This window comes from Cavenderia fasciculata, assembly GCF_000203815.1.
Source record: "Cavenderia fasciculata unplaced genomic scaffold Scf_EUAJFUG02HR96I-5, whole genome shotgun sequence".
NCBI classification, from domain to species: domain Eukaryota; phylum Evosea; class Eumycetozoa; order Acytosteliales; family Cavenderiaceae; genus Cavenderia; species Cavenderia fasciculata.
This window is the reverse complement of record NW_004457624.1, coordinates 1202527-1223416: the sequence shown is the minus strand read 5'-3', so window position 1 is coordinate 1223416 and position 20890 is coordinate 1202527. Positions and strand designations below refer to the sequence as shown.

At 32.9% G+C, this 20890-nt stretch overlaps 11 protein-coding genes across 11 annotated transcripts; 7 read left to right on the top strand and 4 right to left on the bottom strand.

Moving 5' to 3' along the window:
- Positions 1–318: 318 nt before the first annotated feature.
- Positions 319–3045, bottom strand: p2xE (putative purinergic receptor; the record flags this gene model as incomplete). The annotated part of the gene is made up of 6 exons (XM_004350375.1): positions 319–647; positions 893–1352; positions 1428–1646; positions 1926–1946; positions 2255–2307; positions 2400–3045. The coding sequence occupies 6 exons, from the start codon at positions 3043–3045 to the stop codon at positions 319–321; spliced, it is 1728 nt and encodes a 575-aa protein (XP_004350425.1).
- Positions 3046–3651: 606 nt separating this feature from the next.
- DFA_11481 (uncharacterized protein) lies at positions 3652–3926 on the top strand (the record flags this gene model as incomplete). Its single annotated transcript, XM_004350374.1, has 2 exons — positions 3652–3761; positions 3803–3926. 2 exons carry the CDS (start codon positions 3652–3654, stop codon positions 3924–3926), a joined length of 234 nt encoding a protein of 77 aa, XP_004350424.1.
- A 789-nt stretch (positions 3927–4715) lies between these two features.
- On the top strand, positions 4716–5000 carry DFA_11480 (uncharacterized protein; the record flags this gene model as incomplete). Its single annotated transcript, XM_004350373.1, has 2 exons — positions 4716–4850; positions 4953–5000. 2 exons carry the CDS (start codon positions 4716–4718, stop codon positions 4998–5000), a joined length of 183 nt encoding a protein of 60 aa, XP_004350423.1.
- A 742-nt stretch (positions 5001–5742) lies between these two features.
- DFA_11479 (Lupus La protein) lies at positions 5743–7413 on the top strand (the record flags this gene model as incomplete). Its single annotated transcript, XM_004350372.1, has 5 exons — positions 5743–5774; positions 6054–6073; positions 6114–6323; positions 6409–6796; positions 6882–7413. 5 exons carry the CDS (start codon positions 5743–5745, stop codon positions 7411–7413), a joined length of 1182 nt encoding a protein of 393 aa, XP_004350422.1.
- A 2258-nt stretch (positions 7414–9671) lies between these two features.
- Positions 9672–10554, top strand: DFA_11478 (cysteine dioxygenase; the record flags this gene model as incomplete). Its single annotated transcript, XM_004350371.1, has 2 exons — positions 9672–9947; positions 10033–10554. The coding sequence occupies 2 exons, from the start codon at positions 9672–9674 to the stop codon at positions 10552–10554; spliced, it is 798 nt and encodes a 265-aa protein (XP_004350421.1).
- A 305-nt stretch (positions 10555–10859) lies between these two features.
- Positions 10860–11336, bottom strand: DFA_11477 (uncharacterized protein; the record flags this gene model as incomplete). The annotated part of the gene is made up of 1 exon (XM_004350370.1): positions 10860–11336. The coding sequence occupies one exon, from the start codon at positions 11334–11336 to the stop codon at positions 10860–10862; it is 477 nt and encodes a 158-aa protein (XP_004350420.1).
- Positions 11337–11522: 186 nt separating this feature from the next.
- DFA_11476 (uncharacterized protein) lies at positions 11523–12351 on the top strand (the record flags this gene model as incomplete). Its single annotated transcript, XM_004350369.1, has 2 exons — positions 11523–12036; positions 12125–12351. 2 exons carry the CDS (start codon positions 11523–11525, stop codon positions 12349–12351), a joined length of 741 nt encoding a protein of 246 aa, XP_004350419.1.
- Positions 12352–12657: 306 nt separating this feature from the next.
- On the top strand, positions 12658–13134 carry DFA_11475 (uncharacterized protein; the record flags this gene model as incomplete). The annotated part of the gene is made up of 1 exon (XM_004350368.1): positions 12658–13134. The coding sequence occupies one exon, from the start codon at positions 12658–12660 to the stop codon at positions 13132–13134; it is 477 nt and encodes a 158-aa protein (XP_004350418.1).
- A 450-nt stretch (positions 13135–13584) lies between these two features.
- DFA_11474 (uncharacterized protein) lies at positions 13585–16148 on the bottom strand (the record flags this gene model as incomplete). Its single annotated transcript, XM_004350367.1, has 3 exons — positions 13585–15314; positions 15408–15542; positions 15626–16148. 3 exons carry the CDS (start codon positions 16146–16148, stop codon positions 13585–13587), a joined length of 2388 nt encoding a protein of 795 aa, XP_004350417.1.
- Positions 16149–16576: 428 nt separating this feature from the next.
- On the top strand, positions 16577–19088 carry DFA_11473 (uncharacterized protein; the record flags this gene model as incomplete). Its single annotated transcript, XM_004350366.1, has 2 exons — positions 16577–18015; positions 18101–19088. The coding sequence occupies 2 exons, from the start codon at positions 16577–16579 to the stop codon at positions 19086–19088; spliced, it is 2427 nt and encodes an 808-aa protein (XP_004350416.1).
- Positions 19089–19244: 156 nt separating this feature from the next.
- DFA_11472 (Hly-III related family protein) lies at positions 19245–20616 on the bottom strand (the record flags this gene model as incomplete). Its single annotated transcript, XM_004350365.1, has 4 exons — positions 19245–19352; positions 19448–19663; positions 19829–20109; positions 20214–20616. 4 exons carry the CDS (start codon positions 20614–20616, stop codon positions 19245–19247), a joined length of 1008 nt encoding a protein of 335 aa, XP_004350415.1.
- Positions 20617–20890: the final 274 nt, after the last annotated feature.

Sequence of the window (20890 nt, the reverse complement as noted above, 5' to 3'; positions counted from 1 at the left end):
TTTGGAGGGAATTTTTAGTCATTGATTTTATTTATAATGTTTTAACACTGAACATATAAAGTCTATTGATGACGATGATGATTATTTGTCTATTAAGAAAAAAAAGAAATGAAGCCGTAGGTAGGGGAGTTTTTTTATTATTTTATATTTGGAAAAGAGGAGGAGGAGGAGGGATAAGCAAGCAAGTATAGTATAGTATTATTGTTATTCATATTTTTTGTTTTAATTATTATTATTATTTACCATTATTATTTATAATGTTTTCTAGTTTTTAATATTAATATATATATATTTCTATTTCTATTTCATTTCTATTTTTTAAACATCTTCTTCATCAGTAGTATTTGTTATATGATTACCATCATGTAATAATGGTACACCAACAGCAGCTTCTTGATATTTCAATTGTTGGTATTTCTCTTTTTGTGGTAAGAGTTTGACAGCCAAAACATCGACAATCAAAGTGGATACGGTCACCAAACCAATACCAGAGACAAATGTAAGAAGCATCGTTTGGAAATCAAATACACCGAGTGTACCAGTTTGGATAAAGATGATCTTAACTCCGTGACGATTAAATACTACACGATGGTTGACATCGGTGGTATAGATTGGTTCGATGGCCTTGTACTTGGTGTCAGAGATGACTGTAAAGTGATAGGTGTATCTAAACTTGGATGTGCTATACGTATACATGTTGGAATAGGTAATAAAACACAAGACAACTATACCATCATCTCTAATACTTCTAGATGCATTATTTTCGCCTGTAGGTTGAACGAGACCGTTGGGTTTATTAGTAATGGGTATGGCGGATGATGACAGGTGAGTGAGTGAGTTGATTCAAGAATTTCTTTTATAAATGATATATATATATATAATTTCTACCTACCTGGATCATCTAATGAACTAATACCAGCAGCTTCAAGTACTACACCAAGAGTCAAGATATCGTATTGACCTTCAACACCGACGACCGATGGAGGTGGAGGAGTCCAAGCATCACCATCGTGATTTAAAAGGATACCTGGTAGCTGACGAGCATTGTATTGAATACCAAGGGCCGGAGCCGAAAGTGTATGATCAAATAGAATGGTGAAATTGACGACATCGGCAATATAGAAAGTGTCGGGATTGGTAATATTATATGTACAGTTGGGAAGAGTCAGTGAACAGTTGGCAATCTGGTTCTCTGATGTGACACGTGTTGAAATAAACATTGACTCGTCTGCTACCGATGGATACAATGTCAATGTTTCATCCCAATACTGACATGGCATCGTTGGAAATCCATTATATGTTGTATTACCTGATGATGTACAATATGGTGGTGTTGGATCTCTATATGTTGGCTAAAGTAAAAAAAGTAAATAAAAAGAAGAAATAATATCTTTTGTTGCATGTTGATTTATCTTTCTTTTACATACAGCCAATAATGAAGATCTAATTGATCCGATTGGAGCTTCAGTTGCAAGATATCTCTTTTGGAAAAAGATTGTACCCAATACAATGTAAATGACGATACCAGTGATAAAGAGTAAATGAAGAATACCCAATCTCTTGTCTCTAATCTTTACAATCTTTACCGTTTGGTATGAAAATATATTATCCCAATCAAAATTCCAAGCCATCTTTCTATCTCTAATCTATCTCTAATCTAATATCTATATATCAAATCTATATAGTTGTGTAATAGTAATAGTAATAGTAAACTATAGTAGTAGTAGTAGTAAATATGATATTGAAAAAAGGTTTTAGTATTCTTGTACAACAAAGAATTCTTAACAAATGAATGAATCAACACACCAACAACAACAGAAGCTTGCTTGGTTAAAAGAATCCTTTTTCCCTGTGTGTCTGTTTCTCGTTGAGATGAGATAATTAGGTTGATTTTTGTTTTTCTTTTCAGATAGATAGATACGTACCTTTGGTGTTGAAGCGATTGACTAATCTTGGTAATGATGGAGCCAAAGACGGAAAAGTAAAAGAGTAGTAGGATAGGAGAAGGAGGAGATGATGTTAAACGTTGATAAAATATTTTATAAAGGTGGACAACAAACACACAACCAAAATCACACTTTGTCACTTGCTATGACGTCGTTATTGGCACCCCCCTCGTTGTTTGGTTGTTCGAACCTCGAAAATATCTTGAAAAGTCGTCTCCAGTTTGATGGTCGACAAATTTTTAACGAGTTTGGTCTCCAACCCTCTTCTTCATGAAACACCGATCTCACGTGAGACCAACCAAACACACTATCACATCATGTAAACGACAACGAGTCAGATGACGTATAACTGCGTAATTATCTTTTCTTTTTTTATTTACTTTTTATTTAGAGTTTAGAGTTACTATTGTCTTTGTTTTAGTTATTTAATTAATTCGTTTAATTAATTTTTACCTGTTCCATTTTGAAATACATCTTTGTATCTATCAGGTGGAACAATCTTTCTAGAAGAATTTGGTGCTGGAAGATCACGCATCATTGAAGACATCTCCTTTTTAGGTGTCTTTTCTGATGCCTTTTTTCTACCAGGTGCTTTTTTGGTTGGTGTAGTTGTAGACGACGATGAAGATGCACCTTTACTAGGGGATGGGAATAAACTAGCAACTGATTCGATTGGTGCCAACTTTGTTGGTGTTTCTTGTGATGGTAATTTGTTTGGTGATGCTTTGGTTGCAGGTTGTTTCTTGTTTTGTACAGAAGTTTGTTTTGGTGATTTCTGTTGTTGTTGTTGTTTCTTTTTATTAATATTCTTATTTGATGATGAACTTATTTCTCTTTCTCTTTCTCCATGTCCAACTATTGATGGACTTGTAAATATTAAATAAGACATTGATACAGTCAACAAAAACATCAATGTAATAATGGCAACAGATAGAAAGTTGGTGTAGTTGCCAAGAGGACTGGTTCTTAGTTGTTGGTATAAAAAGTCGCCCAACGGATTATTTAAACCAGACATGAGGCCATGATTATTATCGATAAATAATAACCCTTTTTCCATTCCTTGTGCTGCTGCTTGTGATATCTTTTGTGAAGATGACATCTTCTCTCTTTTTGTAAGTTAAAAAAAAATGTTTGATGAATTGGACAATATAATGATTTGATTTAATTTAAATTTAAATTAAATTTAATTGATACAAGTAATTATAGATGAAGTTGAATGTAAAAAGAAAAAGGATGATGATTCAAGTAGATGTTGTAGATAGAGATTACTGTAAATAAATATAATTATTATTATTATGGTCGTTGCTATCAATTGCATTTTTGTAAATGATGATGAACAAGATGTATAACAGCCATACACACCACGCACTCATAAATTGCGTTCATGACAATCATTGTGTGATACAATGGTGGTAGATTAATTTGAATTGTTTCTATTTCACCCTAACCACTAACTATACTCTCTCCATTTTACACATCATATGATGAATTGAGCTTCCTCTTTTCTTCCAGCTGTCATATGATCATGTGATTGTTATATAATTTAATTTCCTGTCTACAATTATACCTAAATCTAAATATTACCTGTCTGTAATGAACTTTCTGTACAGAATACAAGTAGTAGTTGTACTATGTTAATCAAAGTGTTTTTGTTATGTCTTTTTAAATTAATTTAGTGAATATATTATTATTAAATTATAATAATATGGACAAAAATTACTCAAAGGCCGAAGCCAAGAGTGTTTTGGATATTAGTTTGCAAATAGCAAGAAGAAAGCATCACTTGTCGGTCATTTACTTTCAATCTGTCTCTGCGTAAAAATAATTCCTCCATACTCCATTTGTTTGTTATAGAGAAATTGTCTTGTCTCAACTTCATGGGAGAAAAAAACAAGTGTCGATCATGTGACACATTTCAAACCATCGGGTGATTGTATAAAATTCTTGTGTGGATTGGTGCGTTCTGTAGACATCGCATAAATGTGTTTATACAATAAGATAAAATGTTCTCTTTAGATACCTAGGCGAATAATAGATGATAGATATATCATGTGGCTCTGACTCTTGACTTACTAAACTATTCTTTCTTCCTACACTTGTGCTCTTAAATGATTTATTCTTGCTGTGCTATATAGCTATTGATAGAGATAGAGATACACATATATATATATATATAATATATATATTATTATTATTTGTTTCAATAACTGTGAGGCGCAACGTTAAAAGTGTAACGCACAACTGAGCAGCTGACACACAAGGTGCCCAAAAATTTGTTGCCAAGGATCGGTCAGTCGCCAACATGACCGACTGACCTTGAAGATGATATTTTAACAGCAATGAAATATCCATCAATGTCAATGGAGTATTTACAATCACTTTAAAGAAAACCTAGGCCGTGGACATGAAGGATTACCAACAATTGTTCAATCATAAAAACAACTTCCCGATGAACAATGTCTATCTATAACAATATCATATGATCACTTCATGTTGTCGGCAACACATATATGTACTATATCTCAGAGTGACAGTTTTAATTAGGGAGCTGTTTCATACTTTTACTTTGCAACTCAGTTATATCATGTGATACATGTTGCCATAGTCATCATCTTGCTAACAACTTTGGCTCATAAACGTAATTGGCATGATTTTCATCATGCTCAACTTGGTTAGTTCAAACTATTGGTATGAGACAAAAAAGATCATATGTATATTATTAATCCATACTTATCATTGTTCGATTTAATTTGTTTAGCAATAACATAAATGTTGGTGGCAATATTTAAATGCTTTGTTGGGGGTTTGAGACCAATAAGAGGACAAGATGTCAATGTCTTACATCCATTTGGTCATACTGGATTGGCAGCTGGCGGACTAGCCCTAGGTGCGTGTAAAAGGAATGTATTTTAGGGTTGGCACAGTGACAGCATTCCCCAAGTACAGACGTAACTTTTTATCAATGTTTGGTGCCAATAATCAAGTTTCAGATTTTTAGTTTTGGAGATAGGTTCAACAACATCATCTATCAACAATAACAATCAAAATAACTAAAATAATCAACAACCAGAATAAATGACCGATTCACACCAAATAGTTGATATTGATCATAATAATGTTCCAATATAGAGATAAATAATAAATTTGAAAATTTAAATAATTTATTTTTGTTTTATGGTGGAATCGGGTGCCTAAATCGGAACAGTTAAAATATTAATTAATTATTTAAACAATAATGACGATTTTAATATTGCACCAATAAAAGATTTATGACAACTATTAGAGTAACATCGATCATTGAAAATCTTGTAGTACCATTGAATTTGAATATGTCTTTCATTTATATCTAAACCAATATATTTTTTGGATGGCAAGATATGTAGGGTTGGGTCTCTCTCTGTTTTTATCATTTCTTTCTCTCTCTTCCTTTTAACCCCAACCAAGAATCGATGGAATGGTTGATCATCATGTGACACAATTTGTTTTCTCCCATGAAGTTGAGCCAAGACCAATTTCTCTATAACAAACAAATGGAGTATTGAAGAAAAAATAATTTTTATGCAGAGACAGATTGAAAGTAAATGACCGACAAGTGATGCTTTCTTCTTGCTATTTGCAAACTAATATCCAAAACACTCTTGGCTTCGGCCTCTGAGTAATTTTTGTGAGTCAAAGCTTACCAAGAAGAACAAACTGGCACCATCATTCCGAACCAGCAATCTTTGCATCAGTTGCCTCCCAACAAACATCTTGAAGAAAACAACAAACCGCTCTTTTGAAGAAATTGAACAAAACAATGTCAACGTCGTTGTTGTTTGAGTGCGCAGAGTAAATATCTTGATTTATCATTTCCTATTCTCTCTTATTCCTCCTAGTATTTGAGCAAGTGATGTTTGTCACAAGTTGATTGATTAATCCCATTCTTTATCTTTTCCACACCACAACTTTTGATATATTAAAATGAATGATTATTATTGTGTGGAATCCCTCCTTCCTATCTTTTACGCACTTCACAATTTTTTTTAATTTTTTTTTTTTTTGAAAAACGAGAGTTCCGTTGCTTTCGGTTCGTAGCTTTAGTTGTTTCAAACTTAATTTTAAAGATAGAAGTAGTAGTAATAATACGAGTAAATTCTATTATAACCTAATTTATATATATATACATAGAAAAGATGACAGACACTGCCACCCCAGTTCCAGAAACTGTTGTTGATACTCCAGCCGTCGTTGTTGCTGATGCTGCTGTTGCCGCCCCAGCCAAAGACGATGCTTCACTCTCACACAAAATTATGAAACAAGTAGAATACTACTTTAGTGATTCAAACTTCCCCAGAGACAAGTTCCTCAAAGGAGAAGCTGCTAAAAACCCAGAAGGATGTAAGGAAGACAATTGAAGAGAAACAAAGATATACAACTATACAGAGATTTAAACTAATATCATATGATTCACCAAACCTTTTAGATGTTAATATTATTACAATTGCCGATTTTAAACGTATGAAAGAAATGACATCTGATTTACAATTGGTTACCGACAGTTTAAAGAACTCTAGTCGTCTCCAAGTCAGCCCAGACGAAAAGCAAGTCAGAAGAACCGATCCACTCCCAGATGATGAAGAGCACGCCAAAAAGGTACTCTACTCAAAGGGATGGCCCGCAGAAACCACCATTGAAACCGTCAAGGAGTTCTTTGCTCCATACGGTGCCTCTACCTCTGTTCGTCTCAGACGTAGAATCAACAACCAATTCAAGGGTTCTTTACTCGCCGACTTTGAATCTGAAGAAATCGTTCAAAAGATTATTACTGAAGCACCAAAGAATGGTGAAATCACTCTTCTTTATCAAACTTTGTAAGAAATAGAAGAAAATAGAAGAATATAGAAAAAGAAATCAAAAAAACTCTAATCATTCTTTTTATCTATCTATTTTTTATAGTAAACAATTTAGTGAAGAAAAAAAACAAGAGAAATTAGCCAAATTAAAATTAAAGACTGAACAAGGAGGAGAAAAGAGAAAAAAGAGAGATGGTGATGATGATGGTGAAAAGGAGGAAGAGATCAAGGAAGAAGAAAAGATGGTACCAAACACTATTATCCAAATCAAGGAAGTTGGTGCTGGTTTGCATATGGGCGATATCAAGCAAGCTTTTGCTCAATATGGTAAATTGATTCATGTCAACTATACTGCTGGTGCCGACAATGCACTTGCTCGTTACGAAACCGAAGAAATGGCAAAGCGTGCCATGGAATCTTTCATTGCCGAGAAAAAGGAACTCGCTGGCAAGATCCCAGTCCTTTCCATCCTCACTGGCGAGGAAGAAGAAAATGAATGGAAGAGCATCTTTGAACTCAAGCAAAGAGCTCGTCAAAATGGTGGAAACAGAGGTGGTAGAGGTCGTGGAGGCCGTGGTGGTCGTGGTGGTAGAGGTGGTAGAGGTCGTGGTGGTTTCAAAAAGCAAAAGAACTAAAAAAACGAAACCTAAATAGTCCATATATCCTTTTTAAATAATAATAAAACAACCATTTTTAAAAATAACAAATACTCCAAACACACATCCACCCATGGGTGGATTCAAGTTAAGTAGGAGGATCGACCAGTTGATCGAAAATTGACTATACCACATGTATGTATGTGGTTTAGTTTCTTGTGTGCTGTGCTACGATGTGTGATCAAGTGGTGATAGAGAGAAAGTTGAGTGTGGGTGGGAAAGTTGGGAATCAGGAGGATGATTATTTTTAAATTTACTTATATAATTTGTTAACACTTGACAATTCAATTCAATTCAATTTCAAAAACCAAATTCATTTATTTATTTCATTGTACACAACCAAACCAAGAAATTTGTTTTATTGTTTCTTCCCCTATTTCCAAATTCATTGGTAAGTTTTATAAGTAGTTATAGTTACTATATTTGTCCTTTTTATTTTTTTATTTTAAAGGAGCCTTAAGTTCAACCACCACTCTAAGGGCCAAGACATTGTTTAAACAAAAATTAAAAAAAAACAATTTCGTTCAAGGCATGTCAATTTTCCCAAGACCTTTCAATTTCAGTTGTTCTGACATCACCCGCTGCAACAAAAAAAAAGTAGTCTCCACACAACAATCTTCAAGAGAGAGCCAACAACTTTTCATTTTAAAAAGAAGTCGACTCTTAATTATCCCCTACTAGATATTCACCCCAAAGAGATATTATCCACTTTTACCACCTCCTCCCACGATTATAATCCGAGTTTTAAATACCCAGGTAGCGACTCTATAGTAAATCCCCCACACATCACCACCATCAAACCAACACCACAATCACAACTCAATACCCTATCCCCTCTTATACAAATAATACATATACACACAAATATTATATTATTATTATTTACAAAGTAGTAGTAGTAAACAGACAGAAAGAAGAAGATTTTAGACTCGATTCTACTAGAAACAGTAAAACATTACAAACATAACAAATCTTTCTTCTTGAGATTCGTTTATTACATAAAGTAATTATTTGTTTTAAATTCAAGTAACGGCGATTGTCAGAGATCCCTTTCTTCACCACTCCTTTTTGATAAGGCAACAACTACAACAACAAACAACACACACTCATATAAAACAAGAGAATAATATCGATAAAGAGTATATCAAAAAAACAAGTGTGTTTTTATTATAACAATTAAACAGGCACACTACCAACCCCCACACATACACACCGTTCGATAAACCCCCTCAATTCACCAGTGTGGTGGGTAGAGTGTCTGGTTTCAGGTGTTTCACTCCTCCTCGTCGTTCAATTTCACTCTTTCAATTTCATATGAAATGTGCAACACAAATTATCTTTATCCTTTTTTTGGAACATAACACAAAGACAGAGAGGAGAGAGAGAGAGAGAGACAACACATAAAAACAAGGACCTGTTTTAGAAAAAAGAAAAAAGATTAAGGTCGGTGTCCAACAACAAAAAGAGAGAGGAACCTTTTATATATAATATATAAACTACTACTATTACCACCAACACACACCTCGCTTTTCCATCTCCAACACAGGTGACATATATTTATATCTAATTTAAATTAGATAAATCTAAATTTACATTGTAGTTCATTGTTATATATTTCAAAGCGATATAAATAACACCAACCAATCCAACCAATTAAATTTATAACAATATTGTTGTTGTTGTCCTCCTCTGCGTTTAGTCAAAAAGTGCACATCACTATTTTTCCTCTTCTCCACTCCACACATTAAAAACTACTTCTACACTGGTATGCATCATCTTTACTATTTTGGAGATCCAAAGAAAAAAAAAAATAGATAATATTCCCTTCACCATCAAGAGTAAATAATTAATAATAATAATAATAATAATAATAATAATAATAATAATAATAATAATAATAATAATAATAATAATAATAATAATAATAATAATAATAATTGTCGATTATTTTTTTTGCAAATAATTGTTTTTTTTTATTATAATCAGTAATAATGAATATTCATATTTATTTATTATTGTTATTATTATTATTATTGTCGTTTTTTTGTAACTTAAAACTGTAGGATTTGTTTACTACAAACAACACACCTTTTTTTTCTTTTTTCTTTTTCCCCATTTTTCCATTCCTTTCTTTCCCTTTTAAATATTTAAAGCAATTTATATTAATATTATTATTTAGTCAATTACACACATAGATAGATATATATAAATAATACAAATAATACAAATTAGAAAGAATGGAAGCAATTGAAGAACCACCAAAACCAATGGAAGTATTGGTAAAGGCAATTCATACGGAATTTGAAAACCTTCAATCAGATGGAGCCTATGGCAATGGAGAAATCATCCAAAACCTACTATTAGACTATATTTCCAATCACAATGATTGGAGAGAATATGCATTCTTTTGTCCATACAGATATTCCAGAAACTTGGTTGCCAAATCTGATGAATATGAATTAATGGTCATTTGTTGGAGTAAAGGTCAAGCTAGTCCAATTCATAATCATGAAGTATGTCTAAACAAAACAAAAAACAAAACAAAACAAAAATGAAATGAAATATAATCAATACTTATATATTTTTCTATTTTTTTAGGGATCAAGATGTTGGATGGCATGTGCGAGTGGAATGTTACAAGAAACACAATATGTTTATCAAAATAACAAAACTTCATATGGAACAGGACCATTGGAATCTAGTTTGGTATCAACGATTGATGAAGGTACAGTTGGTTATATCACCGATGATATTGCCCTACACGTTATCGAGAGTATCGAACCAGTCTCTATTTCAATTCATCTATACTCTAGACCAATCACTGAATGTAATATCTATTGTCCAACCACTGGTAATATTACCAGAAGAAAATTAGGATACTTTACCCAATTCAAGGAAAAGTGTCCACAACCATCGACTGCTGCCGCTGCTGCTGCTGCCGCTGCCGCCGCTGCTTCATCCTCTTGTAGTAACTCACCTACTTGTAACAGTCCAACCTCTTCTACTAGCACCACATCTTCACCTTTAATGCAAAGCAATGGAGCATCATCACCACTTGCCAATGCTCCTTCACCTATTCCAATTCCAACTCCATTCACAAATGTCAATATGATGGCTTAACACAAAAGAGAGAGATAGAGAAATCACAAACTACGAATTAATTATATTTATTATTATCCAACAACAACAAAATTATAGTTTATCATATCGACCAATACTATATTATTATTATTATTACAACACTTTACCAAAAATTACTAATCGCACAACAAAAGAAAGAGAAAAAAAAAAAATACAAAAACAAAAGAATTATATAATCATGATTCTTTTTTTTTTTGTAAATGTAAATAAATAACCTTGATAAAGGTATAATACCCTTTTTTTTTAATTTATCCTCTCCATTCAAATTCTAGTTTGTTGGATTTTCAATTCGAGATCCAGCAATCGGGCCACTCAAATTTAGCGTTGACTCTTATCTTTCTGAGGCCAAAAGGGTCATCCCCATAGGATTCAATGGCACTACCACCCTTTCGACCAATCATACAATAATTTTGACAGAGTTGAGCTTCTTGAAACGATTGAGAACCAAGAGATTGAAAGGCTGGTAGGAGGGTGTCTTGCATTCCTGATAGAAATCCATCGTATAGGATGATGGCTACTTGCATACCTGGATCCAAGGTATTTACCTTTTTCACAAACTCGTCCATTTGTTGTGGTGTCTTTGGATAGTTGGTAAATTGAAAAGGGAAGCCAGCAAAATCATAGTCAGAGTTGCCGAATTGACAAACCCAAAGATTGATACCAGATTTGATCTTAAAACCATTCATGTCAATACAGTTGTGATTATCCCAAAGGAATTCTGATATTGTATCATTTATTGATACTAAAGTTGCTGATGTCATCTTTGTTGTAGTTGTTGAATAAAATATTTAGATTCGGGTAATCGAATGATATGATGCAGCGTTAAAAACCCTGTGTCACATTCATAGGGGCAAAATTAATTTTGATTCAAAATGGTTTGATTAAAACCCCTTCATTTATTTTAATTGTCTCATACAATTGTTTATTTGTTTATTTTTACATTAGCAATGGATAGAGAACTCAAATACGAAACAGCAACAGATAGATATGAATTTACAAAAGATGTTTGTTTAGGAGCAGGAGCTCAAGGTATTGTGCTTCAGGGAAGAAACAAGAAGAACCACGAGGAGATAGTAGCAGTGAAACGTATCAAACATAGGGTGGTCTTTGAAGGACACAAGACTTGTCTAGACAATATCAACAAATTTAAAATACCAAAAGAAGAGTTTAACCTCATACAAAAATTGAATCATCCAAACATCATAAGGTACTTGGATTATGGTAGTAGTAATAGTGCCAATATAAACAAAGAATATATAGTAATGGAGTACATGGAGAACAAATCACTCTCCTCGTACATGGACAATAACGAATTGATGTTTAGAGATGAATCAAAATTGGAGCGTGCCATCGAACAGATATTATTCGGTGTTAAATATCTGCACGATCATAACATAGTTCATCGAGATATTAAACCTGGTAATATTTTAGTATCTAAAGATCTTACTTTAAAGATATCGGGTATGTTATTGAAAATCAAAATCTATAGTTGGTGTGATCGCAATGTTGGTTGGTTACTAACAAACAGCTATTCCTAAAGATTTTGGAGGCAGTAAATTGGTCGATATTGATCGTAGTGTTTCTACTCATGTTGGTACAACGTTATTCTACTCACCTGATCGACACTTGAAATCAACAAAGGAAACTGATTTATGGAGTGTTGGCATCACTATTTTGTGTATGTGTGTACATGCCACTTATCGACTAAAGATCGAGAGTACTATAAATACATTGCTACCGAATTACGATCGATCGAAAAAGAGAGATCTGTATTAAGTATCGAAAAATTTATTCAAATACCAAGGGTATGTTAGCCAGTCAGTCAGATGTCCACATGTATAAAATGATACAAACATTAATATGATCATACCATTTTAGTCTTATCTTTTAGTGATTGATAAATTTTTGTCAATTAATCCTAACATTGATGCTATCCTATCTCCAATTCGCTTTGTAAAACAACCTTTTTCCTCTAATGAACAAACATACTTAATCCAAATATCCGACACTATCGATTTTCTCACCAAAGAAAACCTCCAAATGTCCAACACTATCGATAGTTTCACCAAAGACAAAATCAAAATGTCCAACACTATTGATAGTCTCAACAAAGACAAAATCAAAATGTCCAACACTATCAATAGTCTCACCAAAGAAAACCTCCAAATGTCCAACACTATCGATTTTCTCACCAAAGACAACCTCCAAATGTCCAACACTATTGATAGTCTCAACAAAGACAAAGAGTTTCAACTCAGACAAGCAAACGACAAGTATAATAATCTTTCAAAGGTGAAGTATGATGAAATCAGGGAATGGAGTGGTATGAATCAAAAACATTTGGCCCAAATCTCTGCAAGGGATACAGAAATCAAAAAGATGAATGTCTCTATGGAAAAATACAAGACATCTATTGGTGAATGGATACAACAAACCGAACAACTCAAAAATGCCAATATCCAACTCAAACAAACCAACACTGTACAAACCAAAAGGATCGACGATCTCAACCGTCAAATTGCAGAACTTCGTGCATCACTAAACTCTTACAAGAATTAAATCAAAAAATCAGTCCTTCAAATTTGATAGATTTAGTAAATCTACATTGTCCAAATAATAATCAAAGTAAAAAAAAATCATAATAATATTAATAAAGATAATAATAATTAGAATATTCTAAATGGGCCCAACAATAATATTAGATGATTGGGCAAAAGTACCTTAGAACCAAAATTCAAAGTATATCTTGTACATAAATAATAACCAACAACAATAAATAATATGTAGTCCTCTTTTCTTGAAACTACTAAATTGGAATTCAACCCATTTTGTGAATCATTCAAGGACAATCAAATTGACATGTCCAACCTGGAACCATTGAAAAATGGATTTGTTGACCTATGTGTTATTCCTCAAATTGGATGATTTGGTAAACTTACATTGTCCACTAAACTACAGAGTCCATAAATTAAAAGTGATTGTAATAAATATACATGATTTGTTTTTTATTTAACATTTAGTAATTGAATTTGAAACAAATGATACCAAAGATGGAATTAATTGAGTAACATCTGAACCTAGATTGGCAACTTGAATCTTTTTCTGCGGAGTATCATAGGTCTTTCTAAACTCCTCAATCATTCTATCAGTGTGGGGACTAATTTTGATGAAATAATAATCGATTCCTCTATTCTTCATGGTTTTGACTTGTTCTTCTGGATGACCCGATGTATCTCCATGTGGAAGAGTGTCGGAGGCGGCCCCGAGATCGTGATACTTTGTACCGTGACAGGGGGCGTCGGCAACATGTATACACACTTTGGTGTGATCATTCTTCCATTCTTGAGATAATACTTGTTGGAATCCACCGTGTACGTCTTCTGGAATATCCCCACCTCCATTTGCAACGATTTTTGCCAAACCTTGTTCGAGAACCTCCATGTTTGATGAAAATGCAATGTTTTCAAATCGAATGGGATCAGTGTGGTCACGATAACCAACAAACGAAGCTTCAAATTGGATATCAGTGTAGGCATTTGAAAGGCCTTTTGCTAGTTGAACCATCTTGTTTTTGGATTCATCGATCCATGATTGCATCGATCCAGTAATATCCATGCAAATGCAAAGCTGTACCGATGGTGGTTTAGTCTTTTCAAGACGGATCTTGTTTCTTCTATCAACCTCTTCCTTGTTCATTGCAAATTTAATGGAAGAGTTGACTTTGACACCAGTCTTTACATGACGAGCTGTAACAAATACTTCAGTGGCACCAAACTCTAATGTCACCTCGACCTTTCTATCTTCCAATGTGTCACCTGGTGGAATGGCTAGAGTTAGGTCACCAGCAAAAGATATTGCATGATCGGTTGTATATTTCATCTCGGTAAGGTGAGATGTAAATATGGCTAATTCTACAACCTGTTGATCGGCTCTAGTCGGTACAAAAGTCTTGGTTCTACTTTCATTCATACCAAGAGATTCACCAGCCTTGACAAACACATCACACACATTCTTGGCATATTGTTTACCAGCGATCATAAATGGTTTTCTACCAGTGTGTGGAGTGTCGGCAGTGATGAGACCGTCAACCTCGAGAGCATATGATTTTTGGACAATACGTTTGGCAACAACCGATGGACGGAGACCGAATCTACATGCACCCTTGGCAACACACAATGATGGACGTGTTGGAATGATTACATTGGCACCAGTAGGAGCAAACTCTCTCTTTACCAATTCTTGAAGGAAATAGTTTTCACTAAAACCACCAATCATAAAGATAAAATTTGGGTTGCGAATGGCAGGGTTGGTGTTCATATGATACTTTACACAATTGATAATACTATTGAATAGTGGGGAGAGGAACTTCATAAACGTGTCCAATGGGATAGAGAGATGACCAGATCGGTTGTATTGAATCTTGGCTCCATGTACACGATTATACTTTTCAATTTGTTGGAGTAACCAATCGATATTCTTATCAAACACTCTTGGATTAAATGCAATGTTTCTTGGTTTGCCATCATTACAATGTGACTCGCACATTGATTTCTTTACAATTTCAAATCTATCCATCAATGCCATGAAATCAGAACTATTAATCATGTCTTGTGAGAGTGCACCATCAAACAAATCCAACAAGAATGCCTTAAAGTTTTGGTTACAATAAGTTGATCCAAAGTTACCACCAAATGGTATAACAATACTTTCAATCTTTCCATCTGCTAATTGTCTATATGCTAAATTAAAATAAAAGAAAAAAGGAAATATATATCAATTAGTCAAACTAATCTACAAAGTGTACAATTCTATATTTTTGTTTGTTTACATACCAGTAAAATCAGCAGTACCTCCACCAAGATCAAAAACAAGAAGAGTTTGACCAACCTCTACATAATAATTGTTTGTTTTTTCAAATATACAATCCATAGCTCCACTCTCTGGTTCATATGCAAGTAATAATGATTCTAATAGAAAAATAGAAAAAAGAAAGAAATAATGAAATTAATAAAAGATTACTACAATAAATAATTGTTTGGCATGTTCATACCTTTATCATCAGCAATAGTACATAGACCAGCACTGATAGCACACTGACGCATGATTTGTTTAGCTGCATCATCCCAAATGGCAGGTACTGTGATGACCCATAGTACATCTCTTTGATGGATCTTGTTCATACTACCACTGTTTAGTTTTTCTAAACTTGTTTGTTTAAAGAATTGGAGTGTCTCTGTGATGAGCCATTCGACCGATGCAGTTTGATCACAATTATCAGCCTTGACCATTGTCTTTTCTCTCGACACCGAGTCAAAGAGCACCATCTTAAAGTTTGAAAAGATAGCATTATCATGATCTTCACGAGCATCATAACCAAACTTTGATAGTCTTCCGTGTTGGTCTAGTGAGATTACAGTTACTGTCTTTGAGTTGATAGAGCCTCCTCCAGCCCAAGAGTCATGTGCATAGATATCTACATTATCACTATTGGTAATAAATGCAGAGGCATAACCACTACAACTAGTACCAAAGTCGATAGCTACTGCTGCTTTTTTGTGTGCGGGAATGACCATTTTTTTTTGTTTACAAAAAAGAAAATTTAAAAAATACTATTATATATATAATTATACAAGTCTCTAATTATTTGTTTAACAGAAGTACTTATGTTAATGTATGTGTGTATGTGCACTGTATCTGTCTGTACTACTACTAATACTATTTTAAATAAATAACAACAGTAAACAACTTGAAATTTTAATTCTAACTTAAGATGTGAATTAAATTTTTGGGTTTATGTACACCTCTGAGCTGCCATGTGATTAATGGGGCTTCTTTGATCTTGGATTTTTGATACCCGAGACAGAGAGAAATCTTAAAGAATCAAATTTAATTTAGAACGTTTCTAAATCGATAACACCTTCATTTTCAACAAGACATTATTGTTGTTATTGTTGTTATAATTATATACATAATAAGAAGTTCGAACTAAAAAAAGTTAAAGATGTTCGATAAACTGTATGAAAAAGGTAAAGAACTTGTATCACCAAACAAAAGAAACAAGGGAGCAGCAGAGAAAGAACAGGAGCTTCAGAGAGATCGACATCGCAAATTGCAAGAGGAAGCCGACAAAGAGTTCTACAAAACCCATCAAAGAGAAGGAGATCAAGTTCATCATGGCAATCCTCATACCGATGTAAATTTGTTAATGATGACCTCATTTCAAGTTACCAATCCTCCTCCACAAGTCTACCCACTTAATAATAATCGTAATCTTCTTTTAGATAATAATAATAATATTATTCATATTAATAATAATAATAATAATGGTCAATTTAATAATCCAAATTATGTCAATAACCAATTTAAACAAAATAATGGCGTGTATTCCAACAATATGAATATTCAAAGTCAACAGAATCAACATTTACCACCTGCCACTTTTATGACTGAAGTACAACAATGTCAGGGTTGTATTAAACACCAAAATAATCTTCAACATTTTGCACAGAGCATGAACAATGAAATCATCCATAAGGACAACACTATCTATAGTCTCACCAAAGATAACATCCAAATGTCCAACACTATCGATAATCTCACCAAAAACAACCTCCAAATGTCCAACACTATCGATAGTCTCACCAAAGACAAAGAGTTTCAACTCAGACAAGCAAACGACAAGTACAATAATCTTTCAAAGGTAAAGAATGATGAAATCAGGGAATGGAGTGGTATGAATCAAAAAAGTTTGGATCAAATCTCTACAAGGGACACAGAAATCAAAAAGATGAATGCCACTATGGAAAAATACAAGACATCTATTCGTGAATGGACACAACTAACCGAACAACTCAAAAATGCCAATATCCAACTCAAACAAACCAACACTGTACAAATCAACAGGATCGACGATCTCAACCGTCAAATTGCAGAACTTCGTGAATCACTAAACTCTTACAAGAATCTATCTGATCAATACTTTGAAACCATCGAAGAAAAGTCTAGAGCCATCAATGACTTGCAATCGAATATTCAGTCTAGTCGTGCCAATGCCAATGAACAAATGGCCACTGAATTCCGTCAAAACAATAGTCAAGCTTCCATATTGTCAACCAAGCGACCAATGTTGGACAAGTTTGCAGAAAACTATCTAATTTTCATCGATCAAACCATTGCACCCTTTATGAATGTCATTCCAATGACAATCGATGATAGAACCGTTGCCTTTATAGTCCAACAAATCTTCCAAGGTTGTTATGAAATTTGTAAACAAACCATTCTAGGTCCACTCTCTACTCTTACTCTAAGCATGACACCCCAAGGAAAACAAAATATGGAAAACACCTATTTTGAAAATATTGGTTCAATGGATTTAAAATCAATCATCCCCTTTCAACAAGTTTATCAAGAATTTAGTAATCTACATCAATTAATATCATCGTATGTAGACTATATTAATCAAATTATAAATACCTATTTTTGAATTAATATTAACTATTTCAAATTTAACTTTCTTTATTTTAAGGGATGATATTAATTCACTTGTAGATGGGTGTTGTAAATTATCATGGAGAATTATATTGACTCAACCATCTGTAGAGTTTATCTATAATCTCAACCCTTGTGAATCATTCAACAAGGATTGTCATTCTACTTTTCCAAGTCCAGATCCTTTGGAGAAAGGATATCTAGATATATGTGTTATTCCTAAAATGGTTACTGTCAAGGATAAGATTCAAGTAACAAAAGCTTTGGTTTTCTTGGGTGAGAGTATCGAAGAAGTATCTTTTAATCAAAAAATCAGTCCTTCAAATTTAATTGATTTGGTAAATGTACATTGTCCAAAGAATAATAATAATAATAATAATAATAATAATAATAATAACAACAATATAAATATAGATAATAATAATAATAATAATAATAATAATAATAATAATAATAATAATAATAATATTCAACCTAAAATTGATGAATCAAAAAATGGATCAATGAAAAAAAAAAGTTCATCATCTATCCCCGAACAAGAACCAACAACAACAACAACATCTAAAACCAATGGTGATTTCTGTGATAATAATAATAGTAATCATTTTGGATTCGACACCAAGAAGGATTCAACAATGGCTACACCTAGCTCTAAACATTCCACCAATGAAAATTGGTCAACATTTGATAAACCAGCAGAAGTTGAAGATGGAATGGATATCGATGATGAGAAGAAGGAGTCTGATGTTTGTCATGGCCATGACCCTCGTCACGAGGAAAAGAACATCCCACATGACAATTATACTGTTGGAGATGAAGATCACACCACCACCACCACCACCACCACCAAACCAACGATGAATGATGGTTTTTCTTGCAAAGTTTTAAACTCAACCACTGTTACCACCTCTAACCCTAAACCAACTAAAACAAAGGTCCCTGCATCCAAGAAACCTGCAGCAAAAAAACCATCTGGTTCCAACGCCCGTCTCAATTCAGAGGATCGTTACAGTGTTGATGAATAACCATTCCATCCATTCTAACCTAACCTAAATAATAATAATAATAATAATAATAATGTTTTAAATAAATAAAATAAATTCTCTTTTTTAATCAAATAATTTAAACAAAAAGTTGGTAGATTGATTAAAAAAAAAAAGGGTGTGCATATATTAATATTATTATTTATGATCTGAACCTTGACAAGTCATTAATCCATTTTCATATGCATGGTAAATAAAATAAGTTCCAATCACGACCAATACATGAAATATCTGATGACTTGAAAACTAAATATAAATAGAATTAAATAAATAAAAAAAATTAATCATTTATAACTTGTGTTTGGCAAACTAATCTCTCTCTCTCTCTCTTTGTCTCTTACCCAAATATCAAATTTACCAGGACGTAATTGTTCAGGAATCTTGAATTTCCTAACAACTAGTGCCAAAGTAAGAAATGTATATGCTAGAATAATCCTTTGCAAAACTTGTAATTGTAATGTTTGATCCAAATAATATCTTAATAAATGAGCAACCAAACCTTGACTTGCAAGTACCGATAATATAAAAGTACGTAATGAAAACTTTTTTTCTCTCATCTAAAATGGAAATGGAAAAGTAAATGTAAATGTTAGTATATATATATATATATATATATATAATAGATTAATTTAACATACAATTTTAGGTAAAAGAGAAAGTGCAGTAGCAATTAAAAAGAAAAAAGAAAATAGAAAGAATTGGCGAACCTTTGGAAAACAAACCAATTCACTTCCAATCATAAAGTTGACCGATGCAATGATTGATAATGCTATACCCAATACGTCCATCATTAATGTGAGCTTAAATATAGCGACCGAATGAGATCGCAAAGTATGGTAGATTGCAGACACCATAAAACAGATGGAGCAACTCAATAGAAATATACAAATATTGAAATGGTAATTGGATTGTTGAATCGTTCTAGATGATTCATCGTTTAATAATCGATTGATAAATAATATAAAATATATAATTGATGGTATTAAATGTGTCCATATATTTACTAGAGAGAGTAAATCAAAAAATAAATTCATTAATATATATATACAAGTCATATGTATTCTTTTCCTTTTCACTTACAAGTATCATTATGTAAAATAAATATACTTTTTAAACATTCTTTATAAGATTTTGAAGTATGTTCTCTAAAACCAGACAAGATGTATGGATTATCATTATTCATCAACTCCAAGAATGCTTCGATATCTGAACAACAACACACCTGATTGTTTGCATGTACATATTTATGTGTTGTAGAATCGATCACTGATATTGTATCTCTATGAAGGTTATTATTTGTCAATATTAAAGGTAAAAGTGTTGTATCTATTAGATTCGTTGTAGTTGTATCGTTATTGTCTTCATTGTTTAAAACAGATGCTCTTTTGTATGTGGTTGCAGTCGATGATGATCCATTACTATTACTACTATAATTTAAATCTATTGTAGTATTACTATCATTATCATTATCATTATCATTATTATTATTATTATTATTATTACTGTACATTGTTAAATGATTAAATCATGTTGCTGTGTTGTTGACCTCTCTGTTCAATTAAATGATTACTCTTGGCGTTTAAGTTGTCACCATCAAAACGATCGTCAATAAATAAATTATTATAAAAAAAAATAAACCACCAGGATCTGTCCCTTTGCAGCTGTGGTGTTCTTCACTTCACTTTGCAAAAGTTACAAGAACAACCAAATAGTACATATGTATTTTATCTTACAAACGACTTTAAAATCTAGTCCGTGGATCACTTTGACATCGATGGTGTGTA